This window comes from Coffea eugenioides, chromosome 2 (genome assembly GCF_003713205.1).
Source record: "Coffea eugenioides isolate CCC68of chromosome 2, Ceug_1.0, whole genome shotgun sequence".
In the NCBI taxonomy this organism is placed as follows: Eukaryota; Viridiplantae; Streptophyta; class Magnoliopsida; order Gentianales; family Rubiaceae; genus Coffea; species Coffea eugenioides.
The window spans coordinates 27546235-27564660 of NC_040036.1; the positions used below are offsets into that span (position 1 = coordinate 27546235).

At 37.4% G+C, this 18426-nt stretch overlaps 3 protein-coding genes across 3 annotated transcripts; 1 reads left to right on the top strand and 2 right to left on the bottom strand.

The window, feature by feature from the left end:
- Nucleotides 1–483: 483 nt before the first annotated feature.
- LOC113760728 (dynamin-related protein 1E-like) lies at nucleotides 484–7085 on the top strand. The gene is made up of 15 exons (XM_027303414.1): nucleotides 484–904; nucleotides 1242–1305; nucleotides 1444–1551; nucleotides 1777–1878; nucleotides 2565–2615; nucleotides 2708–2769; nucleotides 3373–3463; nucleotides 3576–3640; nucleotides 4077–4271; nucleotides 4360–4479; nucleotides 4558–4628; nucleotides 5585–5810; nucleotides 5901–5951; nucleotides 6048–6434; nucleotides 6602–7085. Exons 1-15 carry the CDS (start codon nucleotides 764–766, stop codon nucleotides 6728–6730), a joined length of 1863 nt encoding a protein of 620 aa, XP_027159215.1. The 5' UTR covers nucleotides 484–763; the 3' UTR covers nucleotides 6731–7085.
- Nucleotides 7086–7753: 668 nt separating this feature from the next.
- LOC113763082 (haloacid dehalogenase-like hydrolase domain-containing protein Sgpp) lies at nucleotides 7754–10774 on the bottom strand. Its single transcript, XM_027306783.1, has 5 exons — nucleotides 10390–10774; nucleotides 9174–9288; nucleotides 8905–9059; nucleotides 8240–8501; nucleotides 7754–8128 (listed from the first exon to the last, which is right to left on the bottom strand). The coding sequence occupies exons 1-5, from the start codon at nucleotides 10569–10571 to the stop codon at nucleotides 7961–7963; spliced, it is 882 nt and encodes a 293-aa protein (XP_027162584.1). The 5' UTR covers nucleotides 10572–10774; the 3' UTR covers nucleotides 7754–7960.
- A 1019-nt stretch (nucleotides 10775–11793) lies between these two features.
- On the bottom strand, nucleotides 11794–13529 carry LOC113763083 (haloacid dehalogenase-like hydrolase domain-containing protein Sgpp). The gene is made up of 5 exons (XM_027306784.1): nucleotides 13183–13529; nucleotides 12829–12943; nucleotides 12559–12713; nucleotides 12033–12294; nucleotides 11794–11916 (listed from the first exon to the last, which is right to left on the bottom strand). The coding sequence occupies exons 1-5, from the start codon at nucleotides 13353–13355 to the stop codon at nucleotides 11833–11835; spliced, it is 789 nt and encodes a 262-aa protein (XP_027162585.1). The 5' UTR covers nucleotides 13356–13529; the 3' UTR covers nucleotides 11794–11832.
- Between the last annotated feature and the right edge of the window lie 4897 nt (nucleotides 13530–18426).

Genomic DNA, 18426 nt, shown 5'->3' on the forward strand with positions numbered 1-18426 from the left:
CGTACCCAAAAAGAATGCAGCATTTTTCTAGTCTATTACTTCCTTCATTTCATTAAAAGTGTTCTACTTTTCATTTTGAAATGTTTCAAAATATTTGTTCTATCGAAAAAATCAAAACATTTTTTAGTCTTTTTTTTTCAAAATAGTTCTTTCCTCTTCTTCTAATCATATACATGTTACCGTTCAAATTCAAAATTTGAATTTATAGGGATAAAATTGAAAAAAAAAAGCACAAATATTACAATCAAATAATTATTTTTAAAAAGTTAAATTCCCAAAACAAAACCAAATAATTGGGACGAAGAGTGTATGTTTTGCTCCTTCAATTTTGGGTTGAAAGGACAAAAATAGCACCGCGCACAAATATCCCATTTGGACATTTCTTCCCTCGGCGTAACAGTAACAAATTTATATTTCTTTTTTTTTAACTCTTAAATTAAAAATACTTGAAATTTCAATTCATATACTCCAGTAGCATATTTTTAAGTTTTAACCAGTCCAACTTCAAGTCTTTTGTTTCAACTGGTACTACTACTGCTTCCTCAAACGTTGTTTCATTTCGCGTTCTTTTCAACTCGCCCCTCTTCTTTCGTTTCTCTTGCTCAGGCCCCCAACAATTCTTGATGCTGGTTGTTGCTTAATTATTAAGCTAGATTCTTAGAACAAATTCTTTGATTTAATTGATTATTTTTGAAGATCTGAGCTTTTGGATACTTTAGTTACTGCTCCGATCAATTGAAACAAAGAAGTGGGCTCGGAAGCTATGGCGACTATGGAGAGCTTGATTGGTTTGGTGAACAGGATTCAAAGGGCTTGTACTGCCCTTGGTGACTACGGAGGCGGCGATAATGCTTTCTCTTCTCTCTGGGACGCTCTTCCCTCTGTTGCCGTCGTCGGTGGCCAGGTCCTCTTTCCTCCCCGCTTTCATTTTGCCGCTATATTTAGCGCTCAATTTCGTTTCTTATGCAGTTCGAAGTGAAATGAAAAAAGAAGCACCAAGTCTTCGTGAAAATGGTGTATAATGCTTGAAAGTAATGATTTTTCCGGAGAGAAAGTAGCAGATCTAGGAGATATGATTGTGTAGACTGGACTTTTTTGTGGAAATGGTTTTTGCTAGTTGGTTAGTTTGTTTAATTTGAGTTAAGATAGAAGATTATTTTTGATCGGATGTTATTTCAGTTTGCTGCTGGTAATATGTTATTGCTTATGATTTTGACATTGGCCTTTGGGGGAAATTGCAGAGTTCTGGAAAGTCATCTGTTTTGGAAAGTATTGTGGGCAGGGATTTTCTTCCTCGAGGATCTGGTAAATTCTGATATTTTCTTATTAGCTTTTGTGCGTGCGTGTATGTTTGTTAGTTATTCTTTGTCAAGTTGTTATTTTTGGAAGTAAGGGATGTTCTTGAGATATTTCTTTGACGGGGAAGGACTCGTTATGTTACAGGTATTGTTACAAGGCGACCTTTGGTTCTGCAACTACAGAAGACAGAGGATGGACAGCAGGAGTATGCTGAATTTGGGCATTTGCCACGCAGACGGTTTACTGATTTTTGTATGTTTATCATTCTCTTGGGTGGTCTTTTAATTTATTATCCACTTGGGCTGTCTTCTCTCGAACAGTCCAGTGAAATGCCTTCTATACGTGTAAAGAGATGTTCATAATTATGTGAGATTCTGGTCTTGTTTAGCTCAAATAACGGCAATAGATTGCTAGCTTGGTATTCATTCAACGCTTCCCGGTGTGTATATGTGACTTCTATTATCATTTTTTCCCCAGCTGTGGTTCGCAAGGAAATTCAAGATGAAACTGATAGAATTACAGGGAAGACAAAGCAAATTTCTAATGTTCCAATCCACCTAAGTATCTATTCCCCATATGGTATGTTTTATTATTATTTTACTTAAGCAAATTTCTTTTATTTTTCACAAGATTGTGAAATTTTTGGACCAAATAATTTGTTAGGTTTCCAAATGCTTTTCATATTAGGTTTATATAGATATCATGATTTGGAATTTACGTGTCTTTGTTGCTTCTTAGCATTTTCTTCTAATTCTGAGGGACTTTGCAGGAGTAGTATTGGAATTAGTGTAGCTAAATCTCCTTTTTATTTTAATTAGGAGTATATTTTTCATCTCTTGAATTGATTTTGTGTTTCTTGCCTTGGTCCCAAATGCATTGTTTGGCGGAGTTCGCCAACTTAGATTTGTTTCAGATGCTAGCATGAGAATCGCTATGCTTTTGTAACTTGTTAGAACTTCAAAAAATAAATTCTGAGGGAAAACTTAAAATTCTTGATGAGATTCAAGATTAATAATGTGACTGCTCTTTGGATTGATCATAGTTCACAATTAGACCTGTGTTTTAATGTCAGTCTTATTTGTCATATTAAATTAGTATTAGTGGTTGATTTCATGTTTTAATAATTGTTGCAATAAAGAACCATAAGAGTAACCTAATGTACATTTTTCTTTCTCTTGTTTTCTCCCTTTTAAGTTATTTGCTTTAATAAACCACTTCGTCTATCTTTTTCTTGATGGTATGGTGTGGTTCCTTTGTCTTGGCAGTTGTCAACCTTACTCTGATTGATCTACCCGGTTTGACGAAAGTTGCAGTTGGTATGTTTAACGTATTGATTTGATTTTTATGATTTATTGGATCTTTTTGATGTCATTTTTATTTCTATACCAATCTTGGTTATTTTTTGCAGAGGGGCAACCTGAAAGTATAGTACAAGACATAGAGAACATGGTTCGAACATATGTTGAAAAGGTAATTAATCAATTTTGTTCTTTACAGTGTAAAATCTGAATAGGAAAAGTTGATTTTAGTGATTTTGCTTGCTGCAATAGAAATAGAATCTAGCCTTGACAACTTTTCTTCTTTAGCTTCGTCATGATTTGCTTGAACAGGAAGAGAGGTCATTGGTTGACGACGCAATCGAAGTCCAAATAGTGTTATGAATTCAATTCCTGAATTTTCACTTCCCTCAAACATTAGCTAAAGAATTACAAATGCTTCAGTAATACTGGTGGGATATTGTCTTTTGTGGCATGTAATGGGATTGTTTCAGGAAGTCAAAGGCTTGGTTGACATTTCATTTGAAACTCGGGGAATGTTGTTTTGTTTCAGTTTATAACTTAGTTTAAACACATGTACTTCCATTTGCTGTCCCTTTTTTTACACAAACTTGTCGAAATTAAATTTTGTTTTAAAACTCAGTTTGAACATTTGCATTCATCTGATTCATTTTACTTCTTAAAAGAATTTATGTGCTGCCACTGCTATGAGAATAACGTGTAGATGGTACTTGGTTTGAAGTTTTCCATGCACTTGACCTATTTCATCATAAATTTTTGTTGATGTCATGTGCAGCCTAACTGCGTCATCCTGGCTATATCTCCTGCCAATCAAGATATAGCAACATCAGATGCTATAAAACTTGCAAGGGAGGTGGACCCGCAAGGTATTCTTATCATGGCAATTATGTTATACAGATTTTCAGTCTCTGGAGCTATTACATCAGATATCTGTATTTGTTCCTATATCTTATCCTGTACCTTTGGAAATTTGTACAGGTGAGCGGACATTTGGGGTGTTGACAAAGCTTGATTTGATGGATAAAGGAACCAATGCATTGGATGTTAGTACTCTCTCCTACTTAACACATGAATTATATCTCTTTCTTAACACATGAACAAGGTCTTGAAGACTTTGTAAAGTCTGAACTGATTTTCTTATGCTAATTCAAAATTTGTAGATTTTTTCACTACATGTTCGTCATTTTTGCCATTTTGACTATATAAAACTTAGAATTTGGTTATTAAAAGTCATCAGTGAGTTTGTCATAATATGAGTAATTGCAAGTTTAATGCACTTGTCCCCATTTATTAGTCTTTTAATTCAGCTAATTATTTTATGTTCAAAACATTTTTGAAGCACCTGGTTTCATGCCCTATAAACTGAATTGCTGTCCTTATTTTTCCAAAGGTTCAGCTAATTATTTTATGTTCAAAACATTTTTGAAGCACCTGATTTCATGTCCCATAAACTGAATTGCTGTCCTTATCTTTCCAAAGGTTCTTGAGGGAAGATCTTACCGCTTACAACAACCTTGGGTGGGTATTGTAAACCGATCACAAGCTGATATCAACAAAAATGTGGATATGATTGCAGCAAGAAGAAGGGAGCGTGAATATTTTGCTACAAGTCCTGATTATGGGCATCTGGCCAGTAAAATGGGTTCTGAATATCTTGCAAAACTTCTTTCAAGGGTATAGACTTTGAGTTATATTTGCATAGCAGTATGTCTTGTCATTTTCATGGTAAACGGAACCATATCAGTAAGTATTTCCATTTCAGCATCTGGAGTCTGTAATCAAGGCAAGAATACCAAGCATCACGTCATTGATTAATAAAAGCATTGAGGAACTTGAATCTGAGATGGACCACCTTGGAAGGCCCATAGCTGTTGATGCTGGGGTGAGATTCTTTCACCCATCTTTAGTTTTGAATAAAGGAACTACTGATCTTGTCCTGACTGCAACCTTGTGATTTCAGGCTCAGTTGTACACTATCTTGGAACTTTGCCGTGCTTTTGACAAGATATTTAAGGAGCATCTGGAGGGAGGGTATGGAATTTTTCTTTCTTTCATTTAATTTTGATTTCTGGTAGTATCAGAGATGAGTTATCATCTTCTTTCCTATCTTGTTTTCATGCTATTCAGGTTCTGTTACTTGTTAACTAGCTTGTGAGAGATTTCATGTTCTTGGTTTTCCTATTTTGAAGTGACTGTTAGCTAACTTACAGTGCATTAATGTAATTTGTTGGACTAACTGTGTGTTGTCAACACTCATAGCATGACGTTGTGGTAGGCACTTCATTACACTTTGAAAGCTTTCTATCATTGGAATGTGAGTGGTAAATGTTTTGTGTTTGGAAGTGGCTAAGGACCTTCGAACAGTCATACTTGGATGGTGCAAATAATAATTGCTGGATATTGGCACCAAGCTAATTTACTTCTTTGCAACTCATTGTTTTTTTGATGACAAGTTTGAGAGCTTTTCACTTGATATGGGTTAGTCTATTTGTTGTAGCAAACCCTATTACTAATTAAACAGCTCAAATGAGTGTCCCCAGACCCGTAAGGTCATAAAATTGGCTGGTTAGGATTAGCAGCAGCCAGGTTGCTATCCGTGCATTAACTCTGTTTTATTTTTCTTTCTTTCTTGATTTCATGTTGATATTGCTCTATAATTTCTAACTTAGAGAAGAAATGTTTCGGGATTAACTCTGTTGTCCACTTTATGACTGCTATGGACTTCATTTTATCAGTCAGCTTGCTTCAATGATAAGTACGTTTAAGTGATTTTAGGCTGTAAGCATTAACACGAGATTTGTTTGTTTGGGTTTTTTGTTTTTGGTGAATGTTAATATATAAGGCTAATTAATGATTATATTTGTGTGTTATCAATGGTCTTCGGGAATTTTGATTTAATTCCTTATGGTAGAAAAGTTTTCACCGTCTACGTTTTTTTTGTGTTTTTATAGTGTTTCTGTTCTTAATTTTTTTATTCACTTTTACAGCCGACCAGGAGGAGATCAGATTTATGCAGTTTTTGACAACAAGCTCCCTGCCGCATTGAAAAAGCTGCCTTTTGACCGACATCTATCGATACAAAATGTTAGGAAAGTTGTCTCAGAGGCTGATGGTTACCAGCCACACTTGATTGCCCCTGAGCAAGGTTATCGACGGCTGATTGAGGGAGCTTTAAACTATTTCAGAGGCCCAGCTGAAGCTTCTGTGGATGCTGTAAGTTAATCTCTTGATGCTTGTAGACTTTTGCATCGTCTCTCTGAAATCTCTTCTAGCGTCTTAACTCTCCAAGAAAACATTTTCTAGGTTCACTTTGTCCTCAAGGAACTTGTGAGGAGGTCAGTTGGAGAATGCCAGGTTAGAACGATATACATTTCATTCCGAGTGCCCTTTTTCGTCTAGCTTATGTGGTTAATTTGGGTTGCCTTCGACCTTTGAATTATGGTGGGACAGGAGTTGAAACGATTTCCAAGTTTGCAATCCACAATAGCTGCAGCAGCCAGTGAGGCGTTGGAGAGGTTCCGAGAGGAAAGCAAGAAGACTGTAGTCAGACTGGTGGACATGGAATCTTCATACTTGACCGTGGATTTCTTCAGGAGACTTCCTCAGGAAGTGGAAAAGGCAGGTAATGTAGCTGGGGCTAATGCAGCTGCCGCCACAAATATCGATCGCTATGCGGAAGGTCATTTTAGGAGGATTGGATCAAATGTATCATCTTACATCAGTATGGTGTCCGAGACACTCAAGAATACTATTCCAAAGGCTGTGGTTTATTGTCAAGTTAAAGAAGCAAAGCAATGTCTGTTAAATCACTTCTACACACAAATTGGAAAGAGAGAGGTTTGTTGACTCATCCCTAGAGAATTTCTATGTGGAACCCATAGCTCAAAGTTTATTTGGGTGATTTGTGGCAGAGTGTAGCTTGATTCCTTAACCAACAAGCTTTACAAATCTTGAGCTATTTTCGATATGGGTTATGGCACTTGACTGGGTTTGTGATATTGCAGGGTAAGCAGCTTGCGGATTTATTGGATGAAGATCCAGCATTGATGGAGAGGAGAGTGGAATGTGCAAAAAGGCTTGAATTGTACAAGAAAGCCAGGGATGAAATTGATTCTGTGTCATGGGCTAGATGATGATGAGAGCGATGATGCATGTTGGAGATGTTTTGTAATATAATACAACTGGATGCGCGGTTCAGACTACTGATTGTTGGGTCATTTGACAGCTGATAATTCTTTTTGGTGGAACAATTTATTCTTAGACTATGGTTTGCTGGATTAGTAGGTTTTGTTTGTTTTACCATGTTACCTACATTAGTGTGAATACAAGCTGGTATTCCACATCTGCTTGTCGGATCTGTAGTCTTGCTTTCGTTGAACTACTTTCGGTATATATGTTATGGTTTGAATTATTCAAAAGAGAAGTATGAAAGAAATTGCTTGACATATCTATAATGATCGAAAACAACTTATATAGTATGGATATGGATACCATTAATTCCATCTAGCATTGATTGTACCCTGTTAATTTATTGTTGTGCTTTTTTATTTGAGTTTTGGCAAGACTGCAGAGAGGGACAAAGAAAAAGCACCAGCTGCTAAGACAAATATCCTCAATGGTAGACTGAATTAATTGCTAATTCAACTCTTCCGGCGTTTGGGCTGGTGGTTAAGGGCTTGGTGGGGTGGGAGGTAGGGGTTCAAATTTTGCCTTTCATCAATTGTCATATTACGTGATTCTCTAAAAATTCAGATGGGTATTTAGTATATTCGTCTGATCCAACAATGGTTCAGTCCCTGTCGGTTCTTTTATTGGCTCAGTTAGACTCCTCTTTAAAATAGGTTAAAATAGGAGTAGAAGCAAATGTAGAGTAGGCTATTTTATTGGCTCAGTTAGACTCCTTAAAATAGGTTAAAATAGGAGTAGAAGCAAGTATAGAGTAGGCTATTATTGACTGTCGTCGAAGAAAAAAATAATTCAACTCTTCTAGTGTTGTTACTGCCATATCAAGTGGAATTGATTAGCATGTGGTGTGCAGTAGGGCAGCGGGTACAATATTTTGATACGTAGACGTTAAAAACAAATTTTCCTATGAGAACAAGAGGGGAAGGGGAAGGGCTGGAGGCTTGGAGCCATCCTTCAAGAAAACCGCGATAAGAAGTTAATACTTTAAATCAGTCATAAAAATGACTCATCAGTGTATGGAAAGTTTTTGTGGGAAAGATTCAGAGAGATTCCCACAGAAAAGAATGGAAAAATTAAGACAATTAAACCATGTGTGCTAGCTAGTATGAGATTCAGAAACATTCCCATAGAAAAGAATGGAAAAAATTGGCCAGCAGATTTAGTGATCTTCACCCACTCTAATTCCTATCTAGTCCTTCCAAGGCCCCCCACAACTTTGGATCCTGAAAATCGTTGATAACAAAAGTAGCCCCTGCCTCGATCAATAGCTTCCTTGGGTTTCTTGTGGCTACACCTACCACTGGCATCCCAGCTGAAACCCCAGCTCTTGTACCCGATACAGAATCCTTCAAGGAACAGGAAAAAATGTCAAGCTTCTGAACCATTATTACGAAAAATTGCTAAAGGAATGCCTAATTTTTTGAACATAATGGTTGGATGGAAGGTCCAAGCCTGACCTCAAAAGCAAATGCACGTTCAGGTGCAATTCTAAGTGCATCAAGAGCGTTCAGGTAGGGGTCAGGGAAAGGCTTTGCCCGTTCACATTCACTTCCAATGACTAGTAGTTCAAAGAAACTGGCAAGGCCCACCATAGAAATCATTAGCTCAGCATTTGGTCTTGGAGCATTAGTAACCGCAGCTCGCTTCAGACCACGATCCTCAATCCATTTGCACAACTTGTCAAGGCCATTAACAGGTTTTAGTTGTTCTGATGCCAATCTACATGTTACAAAAGAATCAAGGACATCATGTGTCAAAATTTTGTACCACACTTGGTTGTGCCATATATACTGGTATTTCAAAGTAAAGATTAATCCATATTTTTGGGTCCTACGAACAGAAAGCAGCCTTGATGATGGTTGTAAATATAGTTGGAAGGTCACATACACAGAATACGGATCATTGAAACAACTTAAATTCTTTCTTTATGTTACAAACTCCTGGAAGTTCCATTAGGACTTCGACATCAGTCTCAAATGGCTCAAATTTCTTAAAGGTCCAGAATATGGTGCTTCACCTACTAGTTTGTGCAAACGCTGTTTAAAGACATTTTTGGTGACATGCAGTGTCTCTTGTTATCTTAGTTGTAAGGATCTAACATAGCAATTCAGTCTAGTTATACCTGCGAAACATCTCCTCCTTATCCTCCATAAATTTCATGGCTCTATCAAAGTCCCAGTCTGGAAAGAGGATGTGACAGAGTTCATCATTATGCATGCCGCTAATATTTTTTATGAAAAAATCTTCCGTTAGTGGCTGTCCTCCATTGAAACCTACCTGTCATACATTGTTAAAAATTTTCTGAAGAACTTCTGGCAACATTTATTTACTTCCAACTGACAAAGCAAAGCATGGAAAATAAGATTTGTTAAGTTAAATAGAAAAAACAACCTCTTGAAGCATTTCTCTGAAGGCATAGTAGTGGATAGGATCTGAATCGCACAATGTACCATCAATGTCAAACAGTATCTCTTCCAAAGGAGCGACAACAGGGAGAGTACTCTTGCTTCACAAACATGGAAATTTTGTTAGTGCTGCTAAAAATTCATCTCAAGGATTATGAAACACCTAGATGTTGAACATAGCCAGCACACTACTAGAAGGCATATATTTGTGGTGGATTACTGAGCAACAGGCTAATGCGAAACATGATCTTCTCTACAGAAATTTCTTATTAAGCTAAATGTGATCATAATGCACATATGCAAGGCAGAAAGATGCATAGAAGGAAGGATTGGCTACTGATTCTCCATAAAGTATGTATGAAAGTAGTTTGCTCACTAAAAACTCCTGACAAGTTTTAGTGTTTGTCAAAGGATAAAACAATAGCTTCTGGATGATTTTGCAGCTTTTTGCAAACATTTTTATTAGTTGATGAATGTCCAGCACAGCCTTTCAAAGTTCTCTCCATATTATTTATCACATCATGAAGTATAAGAAACTGTAAATGTCTCTAAGAATGAAACTGAAAAGCGCCCTTAGCAATGCATATACATTCCAGAGTTTTCTCTAGGAATGATGAATGGTAATCTGTTATTGGTAGAGCATCATTTCAGCATTATTAACATTAAACTTCACAGTATTGGGCAAGAAGAATTCGAATGAAAATCGTAATTATACTGCAAATGACAGGCGGCACTATGACAAAGGATCAATCTCTTTTGCCTTGCTTGACTATAGTGTACTTTGAATTGCAATCCAACACCCCGTTTCTTTTGTTTAGGAATTTTTTTCCCATACATATTTGTTAATAACCTGATGCAGTTGATTCACATACTTTACCAAGGAGGTGATAGAACCTACGATTTTATGGAATTAGAAAAAGATATCAGTTGAAATATAGCGCCAGAAATGGGCCGCAAACAAAACAAGATTTCCTTTTCCTTCGACGAAATTTATCTCTGTATCCAAGTATATCGTATAGATATCTTGGAGGCTCCTATTTGAGACCGCATTCATATAAAAAAAAACATCATAAACACTAGTCCAACCATGAATAGCCAATTGCGTTCCTCAAGGACAGAAGAATAGATTAGCAGAAGCGGGAAAAAAAAAAGAAAAGAAAAGAAAGAAAGAAAGAGCATCATCATAATATGCAGTGAATTACCTTTGCACTGGGAATTGGGAAAGCGATTCACTGGGCATCCGAGCCCGCGGAGCAATACTTGTAGTGGGACTCCTGGAAAACCTTTTAGTACTAATGATTCTGCAAAACGGTCTAGCGCATGGGTGGTTGTTGGATGTAGCAGGGGCTGATGAGAAAATACGATTGCCAATCAGACTTGGCATACTCCCAACTGATGAAATGTCCGAAACTCACCCTTCCTTCCTTCCTCTTCTTCTGACAGTTTATCTGGGGTTGTGCGTGCTAGACGGTCAGACAGATCCAAGAATTCTGTTAAAGCTAGCTCACACCAGAAATGATTCTAGTGGTTCTTGTAAACGCTATGGTATATTCCATGGCATACTGTTTAAAGAATAGTACAGTGTTTCCCTTCTGGTTTAAAGAAGGGAAAATCGCCAATTTAGTCCCTAAACTTTTTTTTTCTGTCGATTTAGTCCCTATACATTATTTATAGCCAATTTAATCCCTAAACTTATATTTCGGTTCCAATCAAGGAGCTTCACGGCGGAGCCACCGCATAATTTCCATCAGCTTCCCAATCGAGCAACCCATAAGGGGTATTTTCGAAACTTCCATTCTGGAGCCTTTACCAAAATTAACCGAAACAAAAGTCCTATGAGAAATACCCACCCAAAACCCAAAATGAAAACAAAAAAATTTCTTGGGCAAAAATTTCTTGCTCAGCTCTCACAGAAGAGGGGTGGTGGCCTTGTGGCTTTATTTCGAATCTTGGAAGAATTTTTGAAAAGTTCTCACTAAAAAATCTGAATGCATCCCATGTTTGTGTTTTATCATCTAAATCTTCTTAATCTTCAGCCAACCAATTGATAGAATAAATGCAAATGAGAATCACAAGTAGGAATACCAGTAACAAAGGGCGGCGCTGCCCTTGATCCGGGCAGAAGAAAGAAGCCCTCAGAGGCTAGAGCACGTACAAGAAACACCCAAGGTGATGCACTTCTTTCAGAAAGCACAAAAACACGCACAACACCCACTAAAATACAACTCTAACACGTTTCACAAAATGGTGGCTTCAGCTTCAATCATCCCATCAAACCCAACCGCCACCGCCAAATTTCCCACCACCTCAACCGCTGCCACCACCTCTCTCTCCCCACCCTCCTCCCTCAAATTCGCCTCAATTTCGCCAAACTATCCCTCCACTAAACCCCTCATTTCCCATTCTGCTCTTCCCCATTTCCAACACAAGCCCCTTTCCGCCATCACTCCCCCCAACGCCTCCACCACTCCTCCTCCCACCGTCACCGCTTCCATTTTTCATGGCATCTGCTACGTTGTCGGCGACAACATAGACACTGACCAAATCATTGCCGCCAAGTATCTTACCCTGGTCCTCTCCAACCCCCCCCACAAGTTCGTTGTCTTCAAAATCTGTGACAACCAAAGTAGCTCCTCAAGCCGCTTTCAATAGTTTTTCTGGGTTTCCGAAGCTATAGCTACCACTGGCATCCCTGCTGCAACCCCCGCTTTCACTCCAGATGCAGAATCCTGCGAAGGAACACAGAAAAAATATCAGACTTGTTCAAGATTGCCGTTCAAAAGTATCCGAGGAGAACATAATTGATCTTATGAACCAAGTGGTTGAGAGCAATCCTAAGCCTAACCTCAACCACAAAAGCGTGTTCTCGGGCAACTTTAAGATGTTCAAGAGCCTTCAGGTAGGGGTCAGGAAAAGGTTTTGCTCGATCACACTCACTTCCGAGGACTATGAGTTCGAAGAAATCGTCAAGACCTAACATTGATATTATTAGCTCAGCAGATTCTTTTGGAGCATTAGTGACTGCAGCTCGCTTCAGACCACGTTCTTCAATCCATTTGCATAACTTGTCAAGACCATTAACTGGTTTCAATTGTTCTGGTGCCAACCTGTGTGTTACCAGCAAATTGTGCTTATCATGGATTCTTGTATATTGTACTTTCTCTTGCCAAAATATGTTCAAAAAAGTAACTTCCTCTCACTCATCATTGGCACCTAATGAAATTAACAAGTTCCATATAATGATAAAGAAATCAGCTGGCATTCCTAACCTGATAAAACCACTGAGCATCTCACACTAATTTGGCCGATACTTTTGTTCAGACCATCTTATGAGTTACTAGCATTTTAGAAGCAGTTAAGCCAAATGGTACCTTCGAAACATAGCCTCCTTGTCGTCCATAAATTTCATGGCTCTATCAAAATCCCAATCTGGAAAGAGAAGCTGACAGAGTTCATCATTATGCAAGCCATTCATTCTTTTAATGAAAAATTCCTCAGTTATCGGCTGCCCTCCGTTGTAACCTACCTGCAATAGATTTATCTTTACGTAAGTTGGACTTTAGGTAGCAATTTAAGATTCCCAGTTGACAAAGACAAATGTACAAAAGAAACTATAGGGAGTAAAAAGAAGAATATTCAACCTCTTGAAGCATTTCTCTGAAGGCATAATAGTGGATGGGGACTGAATCACATAGGGTGCCATCGATGTCAAACAGTATTGCTTCCAGGGGATCACATACAGATAGAGCATTCTTGCTTCAAAAACATTCAACTCTTGTTAATTAAAAGCTTAATTCACTGAATACGAAACACCTAAGATGCACGACATGAAAAGCACAGCTCAAGAATCAAGAACAGACAAGAAAAAGGAAAAAGCACTACACGTTATAGAGAATCAAACCCCCACCCCCTGGCCCCTCCCCGCTTCTCAAGTTCCACCCCCCTCCTCTGACCCGCAAAAGAAAAAGAAAAGAAAAGAATCAATCACCAATCACCATTGCAGTGGTTGAGAAGTTAATTCACTGGAAATCCGGGCCCGAGTAGCAACACTTGTAAGGCGGATACAGGAACCAGAAAAATTTTTGCAAAATGGCCTCGAATGCGAAAGGATCTTGGATACATCAGTAGAGATTGATGAGAAAACTTGATTACCAGCCAGAGTTGGCATTCTCTGAAGTCCAGGTGATGAAAAATACTCGATTCTTTAGCAGTTAGGGAGGGGGAATTAGTTGAAACTTGAAACTAAACTCTCTTCCCTGTGTCTGTCTATGCTACTCTATTGTTTTGACTCTCCTTGTGGTTGGTTGATTTGTTTGTCGTCCGAGACACTCGGGACCCAAGACTTCGGGCAAATGACTCCTAATTCAAGAAATTGTTCTCGTTTTTCACGGGAGGGTGTTTTTCTTCTTTATATCAATATTCAATTGTATAATTCAAAAAGTGGAATTAAATAATGAGCTTGGTGACAAATTTTTTAGCATGGCAAAGAGGATAGGTCCAAGATCCAGTCACCATTAATGATTCATCCATCTAACGTTCCTAAAGATGTAGAATGTTACTAACACAAATAAATCATGACAAACAACTTATGAATCTCTTAGATAGGAGTGTAAGAAGTAGGTATCATTCAAGACAAATGGTACCTGGATTTGATTTATGCCACAAAAATTGTACTGCACCTTCTCCACACCAAATAAACCACTGAATTTTGGTTAACTGACCACCAAAAAGAGGCTAAATCCTTCTTTAGAATGTATGTCGGGAATTCAAAACACAATAAAAAAAAATTCAAAGGAGGTGTCAGAGCATCCCTTCAGTCTAGTCAAATCTGTATACTTGCTAGCTTCTTACATAGTTTCTTTAAACTCCCCCTCCTGTAGAACACGCTAAATGGTCATACATTTTCCAACTTTTCCTGATAGGTCGCCCTGTTGATCTTGCCAAATCTGTGAATTTTCTTTTCACTAGCATACAGGAATAATTCGCGAATCAGTCAAATTTTTGCAGCTATCCTTTCTTTTTCTTTTTTAAGATAAAAGCATGACTATAACAAGTTGTGTGCTGTGTGCTGATTCCCTTTCCGTGTGAAAAAGAATCTTTACAATAATGTCCTCACCTTGGACTTATCTTTTTCAACAATCGAAATTACCGGAAACAACACAACAAAGTTAGATTAACGCTCAGAGGTAATCGAAATCCTGGTGCAAACACAATCTAAGGTGGAGCTCACAAACCAACACCATCCAACTAATTGGTAACTGGAAGTGCGGCTGAGGATCTTAAACCCAGGGTAACTATCCCACAATCTTTAGATGTGGGATGGTGTCCCATCCCCCCCCCCCCCCGCACACGTCTCACCAAATTTATTGGTTTACTGGAAACAACACAACAAAGTTAGATTAACACTCAGAAGTAATCACAACAAAGTTAGATTAACACTCAGAAGTAATCGAAATCCTGGTACAAGCACAATCTAAGGTGGAGCCCACAAACCAATACCATCCAGCCAATTGATAATTGAAAGTGCAGCTGAGGACCTTAAACCCAGGGTAACTACCCCACAATCATTCGATGTGGGATGGACCTTGGACTTATCTTGCTCGTGTTCGTCCGTCACCTGCCATTTACTCCGCCACCTACCTAAGGCACTAGATGATTCATGATACCCTGCGTGTGTAGAGCTTCTTTTTTTTTGGTAGGAATGGGAGAAAGTGATGGTATAATAATTTGTGGGCCGGGTCTATCTTAGTTAACTACTAATAAATATGTCAAAACAAATGCTCCTAACTCAAGGGGTGCCAATCGGCCCTTGTAAGTTGGGTTTTGAAAAGTCCAAACTCAGCTTACAATATAAAAATACGCTTTCGGACTTTTAGGTTTAGGTTTTGGACTCAGTTTACAAAGTTCATGCTCAACTCATAAAAAAATTAGAACTTTGGACCTAATTTGGGCTTGGTTCAAGCTTGCAATTAATCCATAATTATATTTTTCTTTCATATAACTAATCCATAATTATATATTATATGTATGTATATAATATTTATCTTGTTTTACCATTATATGCAAATTACAAATTTTGTATGCAATAATAAATATTATTATTAATCAATATACATCATTACAAATTAAAAAAAAATACACTTATATGCTTAATTATTTGGGCAGTGCTTTATTCGAGTTGAGCCTTATTAAATTCAAACTCGGCTCACAATTCAATTGGATTTTATTTTGAGACCCAAACTTAACCCATTCCAATCACATGTAAGGTTCAACCCTAACTTTTTTTTTTGGGACCGATTGGATTGGCTCGATCCCATTGACAATCCTAACTATACTGGTGGTTAATTATTAATTATAGAGACTTAAAGATGAATTAGAATGAGTATCAAAACTAAGAAAAACTCTACACACATGTTTCCCTCTGTTCATGAACGCTAGTAGGATCTCGATCTCTTAGAGTGAAGGTTTTACAATTTGTAATTAGTGCTCTGGCTATGGAGGTACTTAACATATATTAACAACTAGAGCTTTTAACCAACCGAGTTGTTTGTGAACGTGTTCGTGTTTGGTTTGTCAGATTTGAAAAAAAAAAACTCAATAATTGAATAAATGAATCGAGTTTGAACACAATATTAGGCTCATTTCATAATCAAACCGAACACGAACTTGTTCATGAACTATTCGAATAGTTCATGAACACATATATAATTATAAATATAAATAAATTTAATATTATTAAATATATATTATATTTTAATGAAAAGTAATTATGAATAAATTAGCATTATTTATTTTTTAAAAATCAATAAATACAATTAAATTATTTAAAATAATGTATTATTTATTAAAAATATAATTAAAATCATTTTCAAAATCAAATTCGAGTTCGAGGCTCGAGTTCGAATTTGACTCGCATAGTTTAACGAGTCGGACTTGAGTTTGAATTCAAATATTTATATAAATAAACGAATCGAATTCAAATAGTATTTATAATTCGTTAATATTCGAGTCGAACTCCAACCATATTCGTATAATATACAAATAGAACCTGAACACCAAGCTGTGGACTTGATTTGGCTTGTTAAAAGCTCTATTAACAACTAATATGAATCTATCAATCGTGCATGTACCAGATTCACGGTTAATCATATACACGTGTAATCACAATCTACCATCCCCAATTTTGGAGACATGCATATTGCTCCCATGCTTGACTATCTTGACATTAAAAATCCTTAGCCCACCCACGTTTTGTAACTGAGCAAAGGATGTCCCTCTTCCCTTTGTACCAAAAAAAAAAAAAAACCTAAGCCCATAAGTAATGTGATGGAAATGACTTCAAAGTCTTCAATACGGCTTGAAGCACAAGAACTTTCATGGTGCGTAGGCGTTTCAGCGGACTAAATACAAAAACAAACTAGCCCTAGTGGCGAGCTAGGCTGGTAACCATATGTGGTGGTATCCAAAAGCTCATTAATTCGAATCCCGCTGTGGTATGACGCTTGCATCCTTGGGCAGGATTCTACAAGTCAGAAGTCAAGAGGTGGATTGGTCTGGCTAAATTGGGGGTGTTATTGAGTCAAGTCGAACTTTGCTAAATGCATCCTTGAACTTAATGAATCAAGTCGAATTTGCTATATGCATCCTTGGACAGGACTCTACAAGTCAGAAGGTGGATTAGTCTAGCTAAACTAGGGGTGTTAATGAGTCAAGTCGAACTTCAGTAATGCCATACTCAAACTTGAATTCGATGCTACACAAACCTACTCAAGCTCGAGCTCGACTTGAGCGAGTAAAAATTATGTCAATCTCGAGCTTGACTCATTAAGGCTAAGGTATACTCAAGCTCAAATTCAATGCTACACAAGCCTGCTCAAGCTCGAGCTCGACTTGAGCGAGTAGAAAATTATGTTAATCTCGAGCTCAACTCATTAAGGCTAAGACTGCTCGAGCTCGACTTGAGCGAGCAGAAAATTATGTCAACCTCAAGGTCAACTCATTAAAGCTCGAGACTAGTCTCGAGGCTTAACAGACTCCAAGGCTCGAAATAAAATTCGAAAAAAGGCTCAAAAATTTATGGTAAATTATCTAAAATCCTCATTTTTTTAGTTTTTACAATATTACATTTTGTCATTTATGAGTTTTATTGAGTAGACAACACTTATGGTAAATTACCTAAAACATAAACCCTTATTAGTCATTTCACAATTAAAATAAAAATATAATATAAATAACATACCAATAATCAAGCTACTTAACGAGCATTTGAGTAGCACAAATGGAGGCTTGAATTCAACTTAGTATATGCATTCAGCTACTTGAACTTGAGCTCGAACTCATTTGAACATTTGACCGAATTGCTCGCGAGCTACTTGGGAGAGGCTTGACTCGCTAGCAGCCCAGCAGCGGGCAGCCCGCTTCAGTGGAAAAAATATTACAAAAACATTGAGTCCAAAAGAAATAAGCTCGATAACGGATGCATGGCTATAGGCCAGGCCTGTTGAGAAACAGAAGCAGCCAAACTGGCCCCGTCCATAAAGAGCTTCTCTTAGGAAAAGCAAAGGAGCTGTTGAGAATTTGAGAGTGAAGGAGAAAAGTAGCAGACGATACAGAGAGAGAGAGATAGAGAATGAGCGCGACCGCAAATTTGTTGCAGCAGCTCTGCCAATATTCTTCAACCTCTCTTCTCTTCCGCCACTCCAAACTTTCTAAAAAAGGTATTCCATTAACCTATTTCCTCCCTTTAATTGTTCTATTACTATTACTAAATTCGTTTACCCAACTGGTTTTCAGTTGTTTTCAGTTCGTAGTTTCTAATTTACTTCTTTTTTTTTTTTGCGTGCTGAATGAAAAATATTTTACTTCCGCGTTTGCCTTTATTGTGTATAATGTGCTTTAAAATGTAGTTATATTGAACTTTTTTATTTGGTCAAGGAAAATGATACTTTTTTCTTTCTTATATGGGAATTGTCATTATTTGAATTGTTAATTTCAATCAATGATCAAGTAGAGGTGAGGAGATAAAAAAGAAAAAAAGACAGATGCTTTACTTGTCTTTCTTTGATATGTGATATACCTCTTTCTTGGCCCCTTCTTTTCTTTGTTTTTGATGTCTTATCAAGGTAGAGCTGTAATTGCAGGTTCATACTTGGTGCCTAAAATGGTTATGTATCCAATTCCATGCTTTTACAAGTGTATGCAGTCCACTTCTTATGAAGCCGTTGTGCAAGGAAGTGCAA